The sequence below is a fragment of the Schistocerca gregaria genome, chromosome X (assembly GCF_023897955.1).
Source record: "Schistocerca gregaria isolate iqSchGreg1 chromosome X, iqSchGreg1.2, whole genome shotgun sequence".
Lineage (NCBI taxonomy): Eukaryota > Metazoa > Arthropoda > Insecta > Orthoptera > Acrididae > Schistocerca > Schistocerca gregaria.
In genome coordinates this window covers 232,656,790-232,679,792 of record NC_064931.1, presented here as the reverse complement: position 1 = coordinate 232,679,792, position 23,003 = coordinate 232,656,790, and the positions used below count along the sequence as shown (strand labels likewise).

General features: G+C 41.8%; 1 protein-coding gene across 4 annotated transcripts in view; it reads right to left on the bottom strand.

Annotated features, from left to right (window-relative positions):
* Positions 1-23,003, bottom strand: part of LOC126297852 (uncharacterized) — a 447,299-nt gene that overhangs the window by 136,534 nt on the left and 287,762 nt on the right. For all 4 annotated transcript variants that reach the window (XM_049989115.1, XM_049989117.1, XM_049989116.1 and 1 more), the window contains exon 8: positions 7,155-7,223. In XM_049989115.1, coding sequence (XP_049845072.1) covers positions 7,155-7,223 — 69 coding nt within the window. The remainder of the gene's footprint in view (positions 1-7,154; positions 7,224-23,003) is intronic.

Sequence of the window (23,003 nt, the reverse complement as noted above, 5' to 3'; positions counted from 1 at the left end):
TTTTGTGGTTGCAGCAAGTGGCAGGTAGGGGGACAGATGACACTGTATCATATCTTAAGCAGTATATTATAGTGTCGATTCCTGACAATGTGCCTCGCCTTATGGCGTATTCAGAGTCTTGCTTTTGGCCAAAATGAAAACTTCTCTTCGGTTATTTTTTTAATATACCTAACACAGACAGGGAGAATCGATGTTGTGCAACACAACTATGCAGTGTCTCCTCGTAAAATATTTACCCCATGATCACAATTTTGAATTAACTGAGAAAAAGCGAAGACAGGTATCTTCCATCATTTTCCAGATCAGTGGATAGTGCTCCGTAAGAAGACAAGAGTAAAGAAACCTTTCAATGTTTAAAAAAATTATATGTGACATGTTTGTTACTGTAAAACCTCTTCTTCATACGGTGTAGAAACGAACATTATATGAACCTGGGGAGAAGGTTTTATTAAGTAGGATTACATGTTTGAAAATTATTAAAGCTCGCCCTTCTAAGTTATTCCTTAAATATAGTTATGACAGTTTTGACAAATTTGATCCTGAAGATGTTAGGAAAACAAGTACCTGATAGGTCATCCATTACTAGTTTGATATTTCCTGTCAAATATGATGGTGCCAGGCATATTAAACCTATTGAGCTCAGGAAGATTTACAGGAATTACTAAATTAAATCCCACAAGTGAACCATGAGTAATACAGATTCTGAGAATATTAATGACAATGCATTGTTTAATAATACCAATTATTGTTAATTAATGAAGTTTTGTGTGTTTTTTTAGAATAAATTCCTGTAAAATTCAGTAAACCTGTTATAAAGTGCTAAGGATATAAAAACACATTTTACTAGAATTAGTGGTAATTTGTGACTGTGGATTCTTTATTACTCAACAATTATTTCTCATGTTAAGTTGCATTATTAAGGATATGATTCATTAGAAACACCAAGAGGTGCTTTCTTTATGAATTCCTGTTAAAAAATAAGGGGTCTAAACAATTTGGTGTATTTTTTGCAGGCTCGCTTACAACAACCATTTCTAAAAATTGTGGGTTAGCCTGCTTTTCTGCGAATGTCATCAATTATATACTTATAAAAAACGAGGAGATTTTTATCACAGGAGATACAAGTGTTATACAGAAGTTGTGCTATGTGTTTTTCATACACCACCATTTACAATATGCTGCTATATGCTCATATTATAGTGTAAACTGATAATCAGCCAATCATTTGCTAAAGTGCTAGAAACTCTAGTTCTATACATAAGAATATAGGAAGAAAAGTTGCTGACATGCACTAAATCCCCTTCCCTCAAATCGTTTTATTACTAACATTAGATTAGTGGAATGTTATTTGTCAGATACCCTTCATTTATGTTCTGAATGCTGTATAATTCTTTCCCAATATCTGTGAGCAGTGAGTCATATGTATTTGGAATTGTAAAACAATTGCAAGTATCCATCTGAAGCAATCTAAAGTGGAATGATTCCATAAAACAAAATGCAAGGAAAAGGCAATACACAGAACGCATTTTGACATTATTATTGACAAAATCACGAGAAGTTTCCATATATCGATGTGTGGGAGTGTCACAGGAGGTGAGTGCTCTGTGCATATGTCCAACACAAGTAGCAAATTTCCAGCAGCAAATATCCCATGACTTACCACCAATAGTGTAACACGACATTAGTGGGCCTCTTCACCTTTTGATATGCAACACATTACATTTACCTGCGTCAGGTCGTCATCCTCTGTAATTCGCTATTACATATGAACTGCTGGAAAACCTATGCCAACGTAAAAATTCATTGATTTCAACATATAATTGAAAAAACCATGTTGCATTCCCTCTTGACCAAGATGTATGTAAACTACGGCATTTTCCACTTAAGGCACGCTGCTTTAATTTTACGTAATACCCTATATCACCTTTAAACACCTAAAATAATTCTATAAACAACATTCAACAATATATAGTTTTATTTGTATGTTCTTACGAGCACACCCTGCATACCCTCCAATCACATGTAAATAAAATCATGTATTCGTTCTATTTATGTGTTCGTGCAAAGTTGTTATCTTCTTGGTATTGCAGCTAGCCATCTATTGCATTTTATATGAGGACTCGGTTAAGAATATAATGTTGGTCAAAACATTAGACTGCTTTATGTTTATAAGTTTGACATGTGATCATAACTTAACTCTCGCTTATGAATCATTAATTTACAACACAAATTGACACTATCTACAAAATCACACTACGTGACTAATTGGTTTCTGATGTTTTCGACGTGCTTTAGGTGCTACCATCATCTGTATGTCAGCATCCTTTCTGCTCTAACGCTACAAATACGTAATAGTGTATACAGAAATGTGTTGCAGTCCCACTACACTTTCCTCAATAAGCCATAGAATACCTAGGACTACCTATAAAGACCGACCTAAATTATAACTGCACAGACAGAAAAAATAACTAATGTAAAGTAATGATATATCGTGAATAAATTTGTCTAGGTAACATATAAAAGTGATTAACAATGCAAAACCACATGTTAATGTAAGCGCTAGATAAGCCATTGCATTAATAACCGGTGTAACCGCAAAAATGTTGAATGCAAGCGTGCATACGCGCATGTGTGGTGCAGTACACGAGCCGGATGTCAGTTTCAGGGATGGAGTTCCAAGTCTGTTGCGCTTCGTCGGTCAATACAGGAAGGATTAATGTGGTTTGTAGGTGATGCTGGAGTTATCGTCCAATGATGTTCAATATGTGCTCGATTGGAGAGAGATCCGTTGATCCAGTAAGCCAAACCAACATGTCGAAATCTGTAGTGCATGTTGGACTACAACAGCGGGATGTGGGCGAGCGTTATCGTGTTGGAAAACACCTCCTGTAATGCTGTTCATGAATGGTCGCACAACAGGTCGAATCACCAGATTGACGCAGAAATTTGCAGTCGGGGATGCGTGGGATGATCACGAGTGTTCCCCTGCTGTCATTCAAAATCGCTCTCCCGAACCATAACTCCATGTGTATGTCCAGTATGTCCAGTGCACAGAGAGGTTGGTCGCAGGCCCTCAACTGGCCTCCTTGTAACCAACACAAGGCCACCAATGGCACAGACGCAGAACCAGCTTTCACCAGAAAACACACCAGGCCTCCACCCTGCCCTTCAATGAGCCACTGAAGTCGCAAATGGCGGCCGTTTGGGGTCGATGGAATGCACGCTACAGGGCGTCTCCCTCGGCGCTATCAAATTGCTGCTGCAGATTGAGTACGATGCGCTGGATCCATACGCCGAAAACGACGGTCTTCCTTTTCGGTAGTGCCACGTGGCCGCCTGGAGCCCGGTTTTCCGGCGAGTATACACTGTCGTGGACACCACTGCCAGCAGGCATGTACAGTAGCTAAATTGCTGCCAAGTATTTCTGCAATATCGTAGAAAGGACACCCACCTTCTCATAGCCCTATTACATGACATCGTTAAAACTCAGTGAGGCGCTGATAATGGCGTCTTTGTCGCCTTAACGGTATTCCTGACTAATTTCACCATACAACTTCCAATTTCGATGGTAACTAACGCTCACGATCGTTACAGCGTGTATTTAATGCAAGTCTGATTTGCAACCTCACATCGGCGCTACTAACTCCACTCTTGTGTGACTAGCGTGAAATTTGAATAGACGACATCTTTCGTTTATCTCGCAATTTTTTCCGTCACCTGCAGGACACGTCATACGAAAATGATTCCGATTTTCAGATTCGTTTTTACACTGAAGCGCCAATGAAACTGGTATAGGCATGCGTATTCAAATACAGAGATATGTAAAGAGGCACAATACGGCGCTGCGGTCGGCAACGCCTATATAAGACAACAAGGGTCTGGCGCAGTTGCTAGATGGGTTACAGCTGCTACAATGGCAGGTTATTAAGATTTAAGTGAGTTTGAACGAGGTGTTACAGTCGGCGCACGAGCGATAGGACACAGCATCTCCGTGGTAGCAATGAAGTGGGGATTTTCCCGTACGACCATTTCACCAGTATACCGTGAATATAAGGAATCCGGTAAAACATCAAGTCTCCGACATCTCTGTGGCCAGATAAAGATACTGCAAGAACGGGACCAACGACGACTGAAGAGAATCGGTCAACGTGACAGAAGTGCAACCCTTCCGTAAATTGCTGCAGATTTCAATGATGGGCCATCAACAAGTGTCAGCGTGCGAACCATTCAACGAAACGTCATCGATATGGGATTTGGGAGCTGAAGGCCCACACGTGTACCCTCGACGACTGCACGACACAAAGCTATACGCCTCGCCAGGGCCATCAACACCAACATTGGACTGTTGATGACTGGAAACATGTTGTCTGGTCGGACAAGTCTCGTTTCAAATTGTATCGAGCGGCTGGGCGTGTGCGGGTATGGGGGACAGCCTCCTGAATCCATGGACCCTGTATGTCAGCAGGGGACTGTTCAAGCTGATGGAGGCTATAATGGTGTGGGGCGTGTGCAGTTGGAGTGATATGGAATTCCTGATACGTCTAGATACGATTCTGACAGGTGACACATACGTAAGCATCCTGTCTGATCACCTGCATCCATTCATGTCCATTTTGCATTCCGACGGACTTGGCAAATCCAGCAGGACAATGCGACACCCCACACGGCTAGAATTGGTACAGAGTAGCTCCAGGAACACCCTTCTAAGTTTAAACACTTCCGCTGGGCACCACACTCCCCAGACATGAACATTATTGAGCGTATCTGAGCAACGTGCTGTTCAGAAGAGATCTCCACCCCCTCGTACTCTTACTGATTCATGGATAGCCCTACAGGATTCATGGTGTCAATTTCCTCCAGCACAACTTCAGACATTAGTCGAGTCCATGCCATATCGTGTTGCGTCACTTCTGCGTGATATTGGGCAAGTGTACCAGTTTCTTTGGATCTTCAGTGTAGAATGTTATTCAGAAGGTTAAAAGGGATTTTAGATAGTAATTGCACTCAGAATCATTGATAAATAATGGAGCTGTAAGCTTGCCATTACTTACAAAGATACATGTGCATCAGGTTTTTTTCAATTGCCAATTCGAAACCACCATGTCCAGCTCCACACGAACTGTCTGTAGCGAAAGTGTTTCACAACGGTCCACCGTATTCACGTGCATGGGAAATGAGAGGCAGTAAAAAGTTACTCAAGGAACCGGCATTACTGAAGGACCGTAAAACAGTTTTGATATGTGTCCAGTTTTTCTCTTTTTTTTCGTCGTATTGAACTATGGTAGGTAACAAATTCTGGCAATATCTTATAGGAATTAACGTGAGGAAAAGTCTTCTACAGTTTCATGTGATACACCGCCATTAGACACCTCATTAGACTCACTTACCAGAATTTACCACTGTACACGTAAACAAAACGCAAATTTAATGATTGCATCACGGTCGTTAGCCGTGGTCAGGTGGTCACCATGAAACAACTCATTGTATAATTGTCACTGTAAGTGTCCCAGAATGTTGTTAGTACTGTCGAGTTAAAAAAAATTGTTATAGTATAGGAGAACTTTGCTAGTGGTGGTAGCATGGACGATGATCGGATGTTAATAATGAATCATTGTTGAAAATGTCCTCGAGAATTAGAGATACATGTAATAAAAAAATATGAAAGCGCTTTAAGATCACACGCATACTGTACTCACTGTAATCGCTGCATTCTCCTCTTCACGCATCGTTCAGTGACGGCCTGTTTGTGTTATCGTGATTGGAGGCAGTTAGCCGTCTCAGATGCGCTTTGTCGGCAGGACAAAGAACGGCCATTCTCCACCTCTCGTTCAAGCATTATCTATGAGGTGTGTTGGTGATTCTTCCTGGGCGACAGAGAGCGGCCACTCTCCATTTCATTTGTATCCCAGTAGCAGTTCAAGCTGTAGAACCGCGACTCCGGCATCAGTTGCGAAAGAGTGCAACACGGTGGGCGGACAGTGCAGAGGCCGCGAGCACTTGTGGAGCATAAAATGGAAGATAGTTTTTGCTTGTTTCTAATGAAGCGCGTGCCTCTACCATTCTTATCCAATGCCAGTGGTGGTGATAACAGTACAACCGAGGATATAGTTTATAGTGCTATTTAGCTATGTCTTGTGCGTGCGTACAAAACTTGCGTGTAGAAACGCTCCTACTCCGATTTCCCGCCATTATTTACAAGGCTACTATAATCTTATAGTGTCAGATTCCTCTAAGGCAATCTTATAGTGACATCATTGTTTTTAACACACTATATCATTTTTAACACACTAGTATTGAAGGGACATGTTCTTCATATGAAACGTATACCTGGTATGTAACGGGAGTCTGTCACAGCAGTGCACACACAAAATGCCACGGTGTCATTAAAATATAGTAATTCAGTCATTTAAGACAACACACCCCTTTGAATTTTCCTCAATTTTTTAGTTACACACTGTAACGTCAAAGTGTGTGATGCGTTTACGGATTATAAATTAAGATGATATCGGATTTTTTAAGTAGTTTAACTCTGCTGCAGGCATTTCATCATGACCATTACACTACAGTGTACAGAACTCGAATGAAGAAAATCACACTATGAGACTAGAGAGAGAATGGAGTGGGGAGGTGGTAGGGGGATGAGGGGCTTCTTTCCCCGCCATTTTGAAGTCATCTAACAGGCCTATATCAAGTTGGGGGGATGACCTTGAAAGTGAGCTAGTATACCCACAGTGGATGGGTGACCTTCATCTCTCCGCCGTTTCTTGTCAGACAACTGACTTATTGGCGAGGGTGGCGGAAGGGGTAAACCTTTTCTTGATACGTTGTACGTATCTGGTTACATCGTGACATCACGATGTTGGACTTACCACGCGCAACTGTCCTACAGCCGTGGGCTGTGGCAATGACTAAGTTTGTTATCTGGGCTCGTACATACCATGCTCCACTACGTCTGCTGCTATAAGCGTGCATTCTTCTAAGTTCACAGTTGCTATGTAATGAATGCAGACCATACAGCAAATGCTGCATGAAGCTGTCAGCGATCGACGAATTAGTAAACTGTCACATAGGCTACAAACCTTACAGCTAAATCTACAAATGCTCTATTGCCAGACACACAAACAGTCGAAATGACTCAACATGCAGTAACTCACCCTTGAGATACGAGTTGGGGGCAGCTCTGCGAGGACGACGACTTCGGGTGAAGATGTATCGCGTTCTGCCTGCAAATAAGTGGAAAGTTGTCAAAGACATAGCGCTATCGCTTAAAAAACGAAGAGGGCAGTGTCACCTTTAGTATTAAATTTACATTATAACGGATATAACACATTCATGAAATTCCAAACAGTATGTGGAAGTTTCAAATAGGAAAATTAAGAAGGAAGAACAATGTTCGTACAAAAGTGTTAGACTGAATGTCATGGCAACCTGGTTATTAGTAGTATACTGTCAACAACAGCCGAAAAGATCAGCGTTAGAAGTGCAGTTATCAGCTTCTGCTGTTGCCTCGTGACCCTGATCAGAATGAATTACCCTGCGTTAGCGAAGAAAGAATATATGTGTACATGCAATAAACACCAGCGCCATAGCGCTCATGACAGCAGCGATGGTGATTTTCAAGCTCCAGATAGGAATACACAGTGTTAGCTCCTATTGTTGTTAAGAATTACTCTGCTAAACAAGAAAAAATGTGGAAGTCATCGTTAATACATAACATTTTTGGAAAACACAAGTAATAGTGATTATTAATTTCAGAGGTCTAATCGATATCAATGCCATAGACAGGGTATTCTGTTGTACCTCTAGTTGCAATGCTTCATGGCAAGGAAGCAAATCAATGGCGTTTGGAGCATTTATGGCATTTTGCTTGCAAGGCTTTTTCAACTGAGTTCGCATTTCTAAGCAGAACTGAAATAATGCTATGTCAAAATACAGGGTTTACAGTGTCCAGTAAAGCCTTACAGCTCCTCAGTGCTCACTGGTGTTCGCTTTATAGACATGGCAGCGGGTAAAGTCGTGAAAGAAATACCGACTGTAGGTGTTAACTACGCAGGAGTTCACAAATCACTGCATAAATTAGGCCCATATTTTGAGGCTGCTGCAGATATCTGCCTTGTATCTGCGGATATCCACTACAGTAAGTATTTTAAGCAATATGAATTCGTCTATTTGCGTTATATGAAATAGAAATTTATTATTATTATTATTAGTTTGGTTGTGAGTAACGATTATTGCCCGCTTTGGATGTAGTGCCACTATGCTGGTTTGAATGTCCTGAAAAGATTAAGTACACTGATGATATCTGCAAGGGCTAAAGACGGCAACAGGACCTTCTTCTTTTCTGCACAATTACACAGGCATTCTGTTTGCATCGTGCTACCCTTCAGTCAGAGTCATTCCTGCTCCGTTTTGCAGTAACAGAGGTCACTAATGCAGTCACCGAAAGTCAACACAAAGCTATCTGAAGGCTGTTCTAGGACATTCTATCCATTGGAATCTTCAGTGGTCTGAATACTGTATGTATATCAAATGCAACACAAATACATTTCAGTGTAAAATCAGGAAAAATGTCATAGGTCCTCTTAATTAAATTGTACACAATCCAACCCTTATTACATTGATAAGTGTAAACACATTAATATGATTTAAAATTACGACAATTAGTGTATATTCGATTGATGAACAATATGAGTAACTTTAAACAGTATGCAACTATTGCGACATCTTGTAACATGACTTCACTTGACTTCCAAGCAATGCGGACATGTTCCGCACAAAACTTTTAAGTTTTCCGAGGGACTCTATTTGATACAGGTGAGATACAAATGCACACTGGATGTATACAGAATCCGTAGCATAGTAGACTGATAATCTGCTGCAGTTTATGGATCGCTGGATCAAGTCTCACCCTAATCATACTTTTTGTTTTAGATACATTTGAAATACCTATCTCTCGTAATTGCAAAATTTATTATCATTTTCATGAATAATGCAAGTCTTCTTGTTTTTAATTACATATCGGACACGAAATTCCTGTTTTCATTTCAAATATAATTCCTAATTGTCGACATAAAGGTTGCTTAAACTGAGAAAACATAAAAATTTAATTTTTAGAACAAAAATGGAAAACCAAATACTCTTCATCTGGATTATGTACATTGTTTCATACTACTGATGTACTCTCACACGAACCAGAATGATAAGTATCGTAGTAACATGAAGATAAGTGTTGTAGAAACATGAAAAACAATCATTTTCACTGCATCGAGCATACTATAAAAATGCAACATTTTTACATTTTCCACTGTACCATTACGATACGAACCCATTAGAACTGATCTGGAGCCAAGTTAAGGAATCTGTCGCGAGAAATAACAAGACTGTTAGCTGTCAGGCGTACTGGAACAAAAGACCGGTTCCCCAGTAGGGTTGCGACGCATCAAAAAACCGCGCGGCTGAGCGTTGGTTGCCACGGAACTGCCGACAGCGGCGCGGCACAGATGGCTCTGCGTCGCGGTTTGCCCATATCGAACCACTGCCGCTGCCGAGTGCCGCGCTGCAGGTCCGCGCCGTCAACAGAACATGCTGACGTGACAAGTACAGAACCATCGGCTACAAGAACTTTCGCCGAAGTGCTGGCGCAGCGCTGCAGCACCTTTGAAATACGTATCATCTGATTTCGAGGATACTATTAGGTGAAAAAATTCGATTCTTCTGCATCTTACAGCCTGATATCTTCGCTCGATAAAGGGCTGAATTTCTTTTCGTTATTTATCGTCGTTACTTGCCGTATTAATTTTAAGTGAACTACTACACCACATTTTATTGAAATGTGCAAAGGTAAAAACGCATTGTGTAGACATTGCGTATAGTTCGTTTTAGGCAATATACTGTTGCGTATTAAATTTAGCCAACATATCGAAATTGTTTCTAAAGTTGAGAGCAGAACGATAGCTATCACCATTCTCGAGATATTGGATGACATGGCTGTGGGCGGGTCGCGGTGCGACCGATACTTCGCTGTGCTCGTCGTAAATCATTTGTAATCAAATTTCGTAAACGATTCAAGAAATCGAATCTTATTTTTTTATTATGGAAGAGTCACGTATTTTGCCGCATAATAAGTAAGTATGCAAAATCTATTTATCTATCGAGATATGAAAGTAATTACAGGTGTTCACAATGGATCGATGAACTTTTATCAACAGCATTTAATAGCATTTGAAATGAGAATTACAGTGAAACGGAACACATTAATATTTACAATACCCTACATAACCCTACAGAAGTTCAATCGAAACTAATTTGCAGGAATGTCATAAGATGTAAGTTGCTAAGTATCTGCAAATATTGATTATTTCATTTTGTAAATAACAGACGCTTTTTTCTTACTGTAATGTGTGTTACTTCTTCCCTTAAGCCATCTTCGATGGAGTCTAGAATAATTCAATTTTGTTTTAATATGCGATGTCTGTAGATTATAAAAGAGTTCAGGTCTTATTTTTTATGTAAATAAGTAATTATTTACAGTTAATCGAGTTTTTGGTTGACATCTGCGTTTCCTATTATCTGCCCACATGCTGGAGGTCGCACTAAAACATAACTTGCGGAACATAAGCACATTTTCACTTTCCTACTTTTTCTTCAGAAATTTCATGCTCATTACGCTAATTTTTGTGGAGCTTTATTATTCTGTCACTAGCTGTAGAAATTTTGCCGAAACTATGATTTAAAGTCGTAACTACAGTGCGTTCACTTTTGGCTCTTCCTATTTGGTTTGCTTACGTACATGTTGTCAACCTAAAGAATTATATGCTGAAAATTAATGTCTGTTCATTTCTGTTCTCCTTATAGCTGTATGTGTGTGTAGCTAGTCAGTGCGAATTGTAGAAAGTTCGATGTGAATGCAATAGCTGTCAGAGAGTGGTTGAAAGTTTTTGTGCTCGGCTGATTTGAGTTTTGGCTTAAATGTTCCGTGGAGGGGTTCATGTAGGGTAAACTCACTGCTTAGAGTAAGAAATGAAATAGTGGAATAACACTCCAAACGATTATTCTCAGAATATTATCACCCAACCCCTTTGTCCTCACTTTTACATCAACCTCTCCACTAAACATTTAAACCAAAAGTCGAATCAGCTGAACACGAAAACTTTCAACCACTCTCTGACAGCCCGCATCTCGTGGTCGTGCGGTAGCGTTCTCTCTTCCCACGTTCGGGTTCCCGGGTTTGATTCCCGGTGGGGTCAGGGATTTTCTCTGCCTCGTGATGGCTGGGTGTTGTGTGATGTCCTTAGGTTAGTTAGGTTTAAGTAGTTCTAAGTTCTAGGGGATTGATGACGATAGATGTTAAGTCCCATAGTGCTCAGAGCCATTTATTTGAACTCTCTGACAGCTATTACATTCACAGTCAACATTCTACAATTCGCCCTGACTAACCACACACACACACACACACACACACACACACACACACACACACACACACACACAGAGAGAGAGAGAGAGAGAGAGAGAGAGAGAGAGAGAGAGAGAGAGAACACAAATGAACAGACTTTAGTTTTCAGCATATTCTTCGTTAGGTTGGCAAGATGTACATAAACAAACTAAAGAAGAGACGTAAATTGAACACACGGTAGTTACGACTTTAAATCAGTTTTGGTAAAATATCCGCAGCTAGTGACACAAGAATAATAGTGCTCCACACCAATCAGCTGAAAAAACATTGAAATTGCGAAGAAAAAAGTTTGTAACGTGAAACTGTGGTTATATCACGTAAGTGAAGTGGTGTGACGTACAGCCTGCGACCAGATGGGAGGAAACGCAGATGCCAGCCAAAAACTCGATTAACTGTAAGTAATCACTTATTCATGTGAACTGTTTTATAACCTACAAATATCGCTAAGATTCCACTGGAAATGCCTTAAAGTAAACTGGGACAAATAAAATACCGTACATCACAGGAGGGTCAAGTTCATTTTTCTATAGGTTAACCGTTTTCGAGGATTTATTTTGCTGTGCATATACAGTGTGAGTAAACTATGGTAATGAGTATTTTCTGGTTGTATAACTGTGGAAATAGCGGTTTTATTTTTGAAGGCCGCAAATGCAGGGAAAGGCAAATCTTTGCGAAATTAATGCAGAAATGAATGGAGGGAAAGTTTATTGTAATTAATTGTGTGCAGAGTCAGGAAGAGCATATCATAACCTACTGTCATTGGCATGTTGCACTTGTACATTGAATGGATAATCCAGACTGCCAAAGGGACATGTGAAACAGAATTGCTCTTAGGAGGAACGAGAGCGGAAGGGTACCCACAGGGCATACTTGCACCAAAATATTATTTGCAGAAGGCAGCTCCAAACTGGATGTACTGAATACATGGTGCTATGGTAGTTACTACAAATTGCTACGAGTAAGAGCGGTCTGAGAATTCGAAACGTTTTTCAGCTACAGTATGACATGTGACTTTTGGGGCCAACTTTTCGGTTCCCAGGTACTGTAATACGGGCTACGGTTCTGAACCTGACAATTCCGCTACTGTACCTGCGCAACAAACCTCTGGAAATACTACTGGCCAAGAATCTGACCTTCATGAAGAATACCTTACATAATAAACTACTCAGTTTACTGGACGAGTTTATAGCAGCACCGAGGGGGTGTACTGGTAAGGAGCATATATTTCAACACATACAAAAGCGTTGGGGTCGGTACCAACACAATGCCCTGGTGATGAGAATCTCATCCACAGATAACATCTTGACTATAATTCTAGTTTCTGCGCATACTTCTACCTACGGTAGAAAACCACCCACCCTCCTGAACTCCCTGTCCCAAAATACCAACCTAGTGGATCAGACTTGGAGTGCAAATAGTCGTAAGTGTACCAGTTAGTGGAAAAGGTGAATTGGATTGGTTTGGTGGGAGAGCAGTTGGAATGAAAAGTGTTCGTGAATGTAAAAAGGGGAAAACGTAAAAAGTAATGCTTGAGTGATTTGCAGATCTAGCAGCGCCTGTGACTCGATGGGACGAATTTTATAAAAGGGTGAAGGAGTGCCACACGAACGCCTTTCTTAACCGGCTTCACAACCTGTAGCTGAAAAGGCCAGCATAATGCCTGCGGAATTCTAACGCGTGGTCTGGAAAGGTGCTAAGGTGACATGATGCAAGCCACCAGCCTGGCACAGTGAAGAGCTGGGTTACCTCATCCCACACTGCCTGGACCCGTGTGCATTAATGGAAGCGGCGCTTTGTCAAAACAGAACAGTGCTATACACTGATGAGTCCAACCATCATTGAACAGCTGCTCAATACCTTGTCTGTCTGTCTTTGGAACGAAATATATCACCGATTCTCCGTATCAGGGATCCGACAGTTTATTGGTAAGTTTATGGACGTATGTGGCATTAGATGTCTACGCACAAGTCATGTAATTGCGGAAAAAACGGGCCACTGATTTACGTACGCGGTGATGGCGCCCGATAGTGAACCAGATGGAAAAAAATGGCTCTGAGCACTATGGGACTAAACATCTATGGTCATTAGTCCCCTAGAACTTAGAACTACTTAAACCTAACTAACCTAAGGACAGCACACAACACCCAGCCATCACGAGGCAGAGAAAATCCCTGACCTCGCCGGGAATGGAACCCGGGAGCCCGGGCGTGGGAAGCGATAACACTACCGCACGACCACGAGATGCGGGCGAGCCAGACGGAGTCCACAGTATTTACATCAGATGAATTTGGTCGCCGAGACATAAACGTGAGTTCATTATAATGCTCCTCAAACCACTGCAGCACGGTTCAGTCTCCGAGACACGGACAGTTGTACCGCTGAAAGATGACATCAAGCATGAAGGAGCGCATGTGGTTCGCAGCTGTGAGCGTGTCTTCGATTACTACCGCAGGTCCCATGGAAGCGCAGGATAATGTCTCCCATAGCATAACACTGCTCCCACCAGCCTGCGTCCGTGACGCGCAGCACGATTCGAGCCGCCGTTCACTTCGAGACGACCAGCGACCTAGTGTAGAAAAAATGTGTTTCGCCCAAAAAGCCGGCACGTTTCCACTGATCGACGGTCGAATCCCGACAGTCCCGTGGCCACTGCAATGGTAACTGACTATGTCGTTCGGTTAACGTGTAAATTCATAGGAGTGGTCTCCTGAGGAGCTCCATATTCAACAATGAGCGACAAACAACATACTTCGAAACACTTACACGTGCACAAGCATTGTGCTCTTTCGCCAGAGATGCCACTGACCACCATCTATCCTGCTTTACAGAGCAAACAAGCCTCCGAACAAAACGTTCTGTGAAGACTCGTGGACGTCCAACCACTTAGCGTCTAGCGGCAGTTTCACTGTCCTTCTACCTCTTTACGTGTATGCTCATTACAGTGGCACGTGAACATTTGACCTGCCTAATAATAATCTGCCCCTTGTCAAAGTCGCTTATCTCAATGGATTTCTTCATTCGCAGCCCCGTCCGCGCCTGCTCCACTTAGAACTTACTTTTGTTACCGCGTCACCTGTCCGCAACGCCACCAGGCGGCATCCAATGTCGCGGTGGGCAGTGGTCATAAGATTTTGGCTTATCAGTGTAACTAATAGGCGCTCCGGCCTAAGTGTAAGCACACAAAGAAAGACGGTAGTCTGTATACAATTCGCCACGCTATACTACGCAGTTACGTCCCTATGGGCGCACACAGAAGACCCTGGTTACCATAGTCGAAGAGTAGCAGTACCATTACGAGTAGAGCTTAACGAGCGCTCCTTTGGCTCTGTAGTCTTTCTAACACGCATTTACAAAAAGTATGAGGTAGAAAAAATAGCTTTCTATGTCAGATTCACTGTGAAGTGCCCATCAGTCCGTTAATGGTCACAGTTATTGTGATATTTCCCATTTAAGTAAAATACTGTACGAAATTCGAAAAGTTTTCAATGGAAAATATGAGTCGCACTAATTTTGCATTTGGTGCATGTGAAATCTGGCTAATATACTAAATTTTTCTTTAGGCTTGTGAAGAGGTGTCAATCTCGTCTTGACAAAATGGATTGTGTGTAGCACACTCAGTTCCGATCGTGCGGTAGAGCAACAAAACCAGAATGAAATATTCATAATATCCCTCATATCTCATAAATAGTTTTGGCAGATGATAGTATGCAACCAGGAGTGTTTTGCCTTATGGATAACGTGTGGAACTTTCTTATCTATGGATATATTCGACTAACTACTTACTATTCCATGTAAAAATGGAATTTTAAGGGTCTTCGATAGCAACTGAAATGAGCATTATTTTGGCTTTGCAGCAACTTAGTGAACAGATAACACGTTTATTCTTATATCAAAGCTATGCTACTGACCTGAGTTGTCCTCATTTCCTCACTTAAAAAAACTACTGTTTCAGGAGATTTAAGGCGTATAAAGAAATTACTTGGGAATTTTTAATACTATTGGTGCTGTTGATGGTAAACATATTTGGTTTCAATGTCAAAAAACTCAGGGTCCTTGTTTTTCAGTTACAAGAACTTCCTTTCCATAGTCTTTCATGCTGTCGACGGTACTCTTTACAGATTAATAACTGTCGATATCGGTGTATATGGGGGATGGTGAAACATTTCAAGGACCTGTACTCTACATGCCACTAAGAGACGAAAACTGAACATTCAACTATCTATTTTCTTGCCTGACACGAATGTCAAAGCTGTATATGTACTCGTAAACGATAACGAGTATCGACTACCACCATTGAAACTATGTGGTGGGAAGACACTGACCACTGGAGAAGAATTTTTTAACAAACGGCTACGAAGATGAAGCCTGTTTTCTGCATAACACCATTTTAGACAAAAAAGATTTCCAGCAACACCTAACTGATGTAACCTTCAGTCGAGGGGAAAGTCAACAGCAAGCTGTTGGACGACTATCAAATGAAAGCAAAACTGCTATAGATGTATTTCAGCATGTGTAGCAAATAACCCCTTAGTTTATAACTACAGCTTTTCTTTACTGGCATTTCATCATTTGTATTTACAAAATGATTTTTCACTATGTGTGAAACAGTGAAACAAAGAAATAAACATAAAATGATAGATTGCGTACTTCATTTACTTATTAATGTAAGTTTACTCCTAGTAGGACACTATGCTGCCGTAAGAACTTCAGATACTAATTAGTTGTAGAAACAGCACACAATGTTCCTACTGGAGTTATTTCTCTCCCCCTTATCGCATATCTCTGGCTGCTCAAATTCACTTTAGTGTCAGTTTTATAACACAAAAAAGCTTCACACAGAGAGGTAACTATCGAAACACTGATTTGAACCCACTGTCGTCGCAGCTGAAACACCCGACCAGTACAGGAAATACACAATAGAATGGGAACAGCAGGTGCTTGAATAAGAACCACTGCACAACCTTGTTATCGCGTTTTACAAGAAACAATTTGGTTAAAAATAGTCGTACGCTCAAAGTGAAGCTTGATAATAAACTGACTATCTTTCCATTCACGCCTATAATTACTAAGGTTTTTCAGTTTCTGTTGTGTTAGGCAAAACAAGTAATATCTAACGTGGCAAGTAGATAAATGTATACATTACTAAAAACTCGTCACTGATGATATTTCTCAAAGAAAACAGTTTAACGAGTGAAATGAAAATACATCGCAAATTCTGTTGCGATTTTAGGGGAGCCCGTAACTCAGTGCACCTTTAACAATGAAGAGCTGTGACTGGAACTTACGAAACGAAGAGTTTCTTTGTACAGTTCATTTATCTTGGACATATGGAAAAATATAGGAAATATCGTACCGTCTTTCCGTTCTAATCTCTGTACAGAGTGAAGTAGTGAATCTCTTAACTACAAATTAAAATATTTTAATTCAACTTTGAAGAATGATCTTCAAGCCTGAGTCTGTTTACAGTTATGAAAGGGTTTTATATGATCAGTTCTACTCCGCAGCAAAAAAGCAGCTTTGTTATTTCAGAAATCGCAAATCTGAAGCCTTTATTTAACACATCAAAAGATAATTAAGGTGAAGAAGTTCACCACTACACTCTAAACGGGGATAAGAACAACAAGATGGTACGCTATTTGCTGTGAATTATTTCCGTATTTCCCAGTTCGTTGAAATGCAGGAACAAAATCCTTTCTAGTCGTTCACTGTTACAAATACGATGGGTTATGGGATTCTGCCAAAATTGAATCAGATACGGCGATTTATTTTTGTCTGATTTATTACCCTTTTCTCAAATGAAGAAACATCGTCAGTTATTTTTGTCTGATTTATTATTGTTTTCCCAACTGAAGAAACGTCGGCAGTTATGAGTAAGTCTACAGTTCTCTTGTTGACAAGTTAATTTTGCTTTTTTTGGGAAAATGCAGTATAATTCGCATAAACTCGCCTTACTAACAAATTGTGCACTAATCACTGGAACGGAATCCTGAAACTTGTACAAAAAGCAGTTGGCGGCCAGGAGTTAACAGGTTGCAGTGAACCTCACTGTGTCGGTTAGCGATAGCGTAAGACAAGAAAATTTATTTTTATTTTCACAGCAGTAAATGCTCTTTTCGCTAGCTGTCAATTGTTCTTAAAAATTACAATACCATATTGAATAAACAAAAACTATAGCTTCTGCTATATCATTGTAGATAAGAAAGTTCCATATGTCAACCATACGGCAAAATACACTTCTCTTTGTGTGCTGTCAGTTGGCAAAATCACGTTTCGATATCTCAACCCATTTATAAGTTACAAGATATGGTATGAACATTTCATTCTGGCTTTATTGTTGTAGCGGGCAATCAGAACTGAGTGCACTACATATAATTCATTTTCTCGAGATTAGAGTTAGATCAAGACCTCCTCCCAACAATAAAGAAAAATCCAGTGTGATAGCTACACTTCATATGCAGCAATGTATGATCTAATATGCAGCAAACGCGAAATAGAAACGGCTCCCATTCTTCTTTACAAACATGAGGTTCATGCAGCCTCATCTACAACTGGCTGCTGTTTCCGTTAGATGTTGAACTACTGGCTGAGTGTAAGAGTGGTGCTGTCGGGGCCTGAATTGGAGCTTTCCGTGGGCAGCCATCAACCAACTCCTGGGACCCTATGCTGTATCTTTCCGCCATTTTGCCGATCGGTTCTGTACAGGAGCGCACCAAACGGTCTTGTTTTCGAAACAGAGCCCCAACATTACTCAGTAAGCAATTCGAAAATGATGCCCAACGGTCCTAGCGAACCGATACGCTGTTGTCAGCTCTCCTCGCGCCAACCAATGAAAAGCAATGTGCCTAAGATCCGCGCATGCGCAGTGCAGCGCCACAGCGGTACGAACTGAAAGAGGCTAGCAGCCGACACAGGCATGCCAATGATTCGTTTAGAAGTCAACTTAGAATGTGTTCGAAAACCAACAAGGATGCGTTTTGGACACATACCCCGGGCCTGCTCAGTAGCGGCAGCGCTGAAGGGGTCACGAAATTATTGCTCTACTAGAACACTTCATTGTTAGCTTTGCTGCATTTCATTGTTCGGCATTTGTTCTCATATTTTATTTTATTAATCCACTTCCACCCGCATGAGCCATTGAACCATGGACCTTGCCGTTGGTGTGGAGGCTTGCGTACCTCAGTGATATAGATAGCCGTACCGTAGATGCAACCACAACGGAGGGCTATCTGTTGAGAGGCCAGACAAACGTGTGGTTCCCGAACAGGGGCAGCGGCCTTTTCAGTAGTTGCAAGAGCAACAGTCTGGGTGATTGACTGATCTGGCCTTGTAACATCAACCAAAACGTCCTTGCTGTGCTGGTACTGTGAACGACTGAAAGCAAGGGGAAACTACAGCCGTAATTTTTCTCGAGGGCATGCAGCTCTACTGTATCGTTTAATGATGATAGCACACAGATCGGAGCGTGAAATTTCAGATTCCTTTATCAGGCAGGTAGGTTAGAAAATTTAAAAAGGGAAATGGATAGATCGAAGTTAGATATAGTGCGAATTAGTGAAGTTTAGTGACAGGAGGAACAGGACCTCTTGTCAGGTCAATACAGGGTTATAAATACAAAATCAAATACGGGTAATGCAGGAGTAGGTTTAATAATGAGTAAAAAAAATAGGAATGCGGATACGCTACTATGAACAGCATAGTATATGCATTACTGTAGCCAAGATAGACACGAAGCCCACACCCAACACAGTAATACAAGTTTCGATGAGATGCCAACTAATTCCACAGATCAGGTGGAGAATGCATGATGAGACAAAAGAAATTATTCAGATAATTAAGGCAGCCGAAAATATAGGATTATTGTAAATGATGGACCTATTTTCAAAACTTCATATTTATTCAAGTACAAATCTAAAATGAACAAGCTTTATACTAACTAAACGAGGAAAGTTCAAAGTTTTTAAATAATGTTTGACATCAATTTAATAAATTTAACAATTTTTAATAATCTGTAATTAGTTTTTAATAATTATGTAATAATTAGAAATGTGATAAATGTTATAAATGTTCAATTTAGCCACCGTTGGCTGCACGGCAATCATCGACGCGTTAGCCAAACTCGTCCTGCACAAATGAAAGTGTATCTGCTGTTACTGAGTGCACGGCAGCAGTGATCCGGTTCCGCAGATCGTTCAGAGTGGTTGGTAGAGGCGCTCAAGTCCCCTGTGAGTGCTGAAGAGGGGAGTCAATCAAAAAGCCTCATACACCACGGTGCTAATGGGGCAGAGCTCCATCCTGTTGGAAAATGAAGTCCTTGGAATCTTCCATAACGTGAGGGAACAACCGTTGTCCCAACATGTCCACGTACGTGACTGCTGTTACAGTTCTTTACGCAAAGAGAAATGGTCCACAAACCTTTGTATGCGATACGGCACAGAAGACGTGGATCTTTGGTGAGTCTCCTTCGTGGTGCAATGGTGAAAGTGGATTTTCCAAACCCAATTTGCGAACGTTGTGTCTGTTGAGTTTTCCACTAAGGAGGAACGTCACTGCATCGCTAAAAATTACACTCTGTAGAAATGTGTCATCCTCCGTCTTTGCTAGCACATAACCACAAAATGCGAGACGCTTCTCTTTGTCATTCGGGTTGAGAGCCTGCACCAGCTGTAATCGGTAGGGCTTGTACAGCAAACGCCGTCTCAGAACTTTCCATACTGTTGTTTGGCATATTCCAACTTCTCGACTAGCTTCTATTGGTAGACTTACTGGGACTGCGCACAAAACTTTCTTGAATCTGTCGGACATCACCCTCTGACACACGCGGTCGGCCTGTGCTTTTTCCATTGCATACACTCCCGGTCTGTTTAAACTGCTTAAACCAAACGCTAATGCTTTTGAGAGTTTGTGGTCGAATACTGAATTTGATACGAAATGCCGACCGATGAGGCCGAGCGTTTCTAGGCGCTACAGTCTTTTCCGCGCGACCACTACGGTCGCAGGTTCGAGTCCTGCCTTGGGCATGGATGTGTGTGTTGTCCTTAGGTTAGATAGGTTTAAGTAGTTCTAAGTTCTAGGGGACTGATGACCTCAGAAGTTACGTCCCATAGTTCTCATAGCCATTTGAACCATTCTTTTGGTACGAAATTCCCGCTGCACTACAATTTGCTACACACTTTTCGCGAACTCATGAACGCAGAAAACTTTGTGCTCCACAGGCGTCATCTCACTCACAACTGAAAAAAACTGATCTAAACAGAATGATGCCCCTATTGCCAGCTGAGCGTGATGCCGATGAGTGCGGACAACGGAGCGCGCGCGTCCGAGCCAGCCGACTCGCTCGCGCCGGAGCGGGCCGCTGGCCGTTCGGTGGGGCTGCCGCGACCACCACTGCAACGACAACAGATTCTGAAAGGCAAGATAATGAGGACAGGACCACGACGAGCGCTATGCGAATGCAGAGCGGAAGACAACGTACGTCAAACCCCTATGAAGAGAGGCATCAGATAACACAGGAAGATCGGCAACAACGGAAACTAAGACGTGAAATACAACACATCATTCTTCAAAAGTCAGGGAGTATACCACAACCGTACTGGTACAGTTCCTGCTTCACAGCCTGAAGAACAAGACGACGACCTCGAACAATTTTCTCCACCAGAAGACGACGATGAAATGGAGGAGTCTCCTCTGAAGAAGTTTGGACCGTGCAGCCCACCGACGAAAAGGGCGATTTTACACTAGTTCGCCAAAGAAAACGACTCAACTCTTCTCCTAAGCAGAAGAACTCTCGGAAGCGACAACGACCAGAAGAACTGAAAACTTCCAACCGTTATGCGGTTGTTGCGACAGAAGATACTACGGCTGTTCCAGAACGTATGGACTAGACGACTGCCGTCAATCTAGAAGCAGCTAAAGTGGGGACAGATAGCTCTGGCCGGAACTCACTACGCAAAGTCCCGCCCGTTACTATTTACCACACCAAGAACTACATGGAACTCAACAAGGCGAATATTGACGGCAGTCTTAAGGCCATCTACCAACGAAGATCAAATATCACTTTGACTCCTATGAAGATCAACGACGGACCATCAATTTCTTTGTGTCGAATGACATCCACTTTTTTACACATCAGGCCGCGGAGGACAACGACCTCTAGGTGGTTGTAAAACGTCTACCTGCCGAAGTTACGGAGAAAGAACTGAAAGATGAACTGATAGAGAAGGGTTTCCCGGCCATCAACGTCCACCAGTTTAAAAATCGGGACGACAACACCAAGGAATTACGACCTCAAGCTGCTTACTGCGTCACGTTGCCAGCCCAAGAGGAAAACTACAAGATTTACATCAAATACCTTCTATATACTGTTTTGGTATTTGGGGAGCAAAATAACTGATGATGGTCGAAGTAGAGAGGATATAAAATGTAGACTGGCAGTGGCAAGGAAAGAGTTTCTGAAGAAGAGAAATTTGTTAACATCGAGTATTGATTTAAGTGTTACGAAGTCGTTTCTGAAAGCATTTGTATGGAGTGTTGCCATGTATGGAAGTGAAACGTGGACGATAAATAGTTTAGACAAGAAGAGAATAGAAGCTTTCGAAATGTGGTGCTACAGAAGAATGCTGAAGAGTAGATGGGTAGATCACATAACTAATGAGGAGGTATTGAATAGAATTGGGGAGAAGAAGAGTTTGTGGCACAACTTGACTAGAAGAAGCTATCAGTTGGTAGGACATATTCTGAGGCATCAAGGGATCACCAATTTAGTACTGGAGTGCAGCGCGGAGGGTAAAAATCGTAGAGGAAGACCAAGAGATGAATACATTAAGCAGATTCAGAAGGATGTAGGCTGCAGTAGGTACTGGGAGATGAAGAAAATTGCACAGGATAGGGTAGCATGGAGAGCTGCATCAAACCAGTATCAGGACTGAAGACCACAACAACAACATACTAAAGTCGTTATTGAAACCTACAACAGACAAGAATGACCTGTTCAATGTCTCCACTGCCAGCGATTCGAACATACAGCTTATTATTGCAGCTTACCTGCTCGCTGCGTTCGATGTGGAGGGCAACTCAGATCTTCATTCAGCATGTACTCTTCCCAGAGGGGCTCCAACGAAATGTGCGAACTGTGAAAAGAACCATCGTGCCACATGGCGTGGCTGAGGGACTTCTCAGGAAATATAGACAACGGTCTTCGCCGCAGCCCTCTCAAAGGAGGACTCTTGTAGTACACACCCGCCGCCACACCGTCAGCAAACATCACAAGAACAGCCAGCGACGCCACGGCAGCCAGTACCACAGCTTCCTCTAGAAGCACGCCCACCACGACAGCATTATTCATACGCCCACGTAGCACCACCACGGCGACCGGAACCGGAAACCAACGTCTCACTAGCGCCAGCGCTCTCTGATGTCGCCAAACTTCTCACCACCGTGCAGCAACAACTAGTGGAGATACTTTCTGTAATCGAAATTGTACTGAAGGCCTTTGGAACACCTTAAGATGGATCGCCTGGGACCACGAGAGACCTGAAAATCTGTATATGGA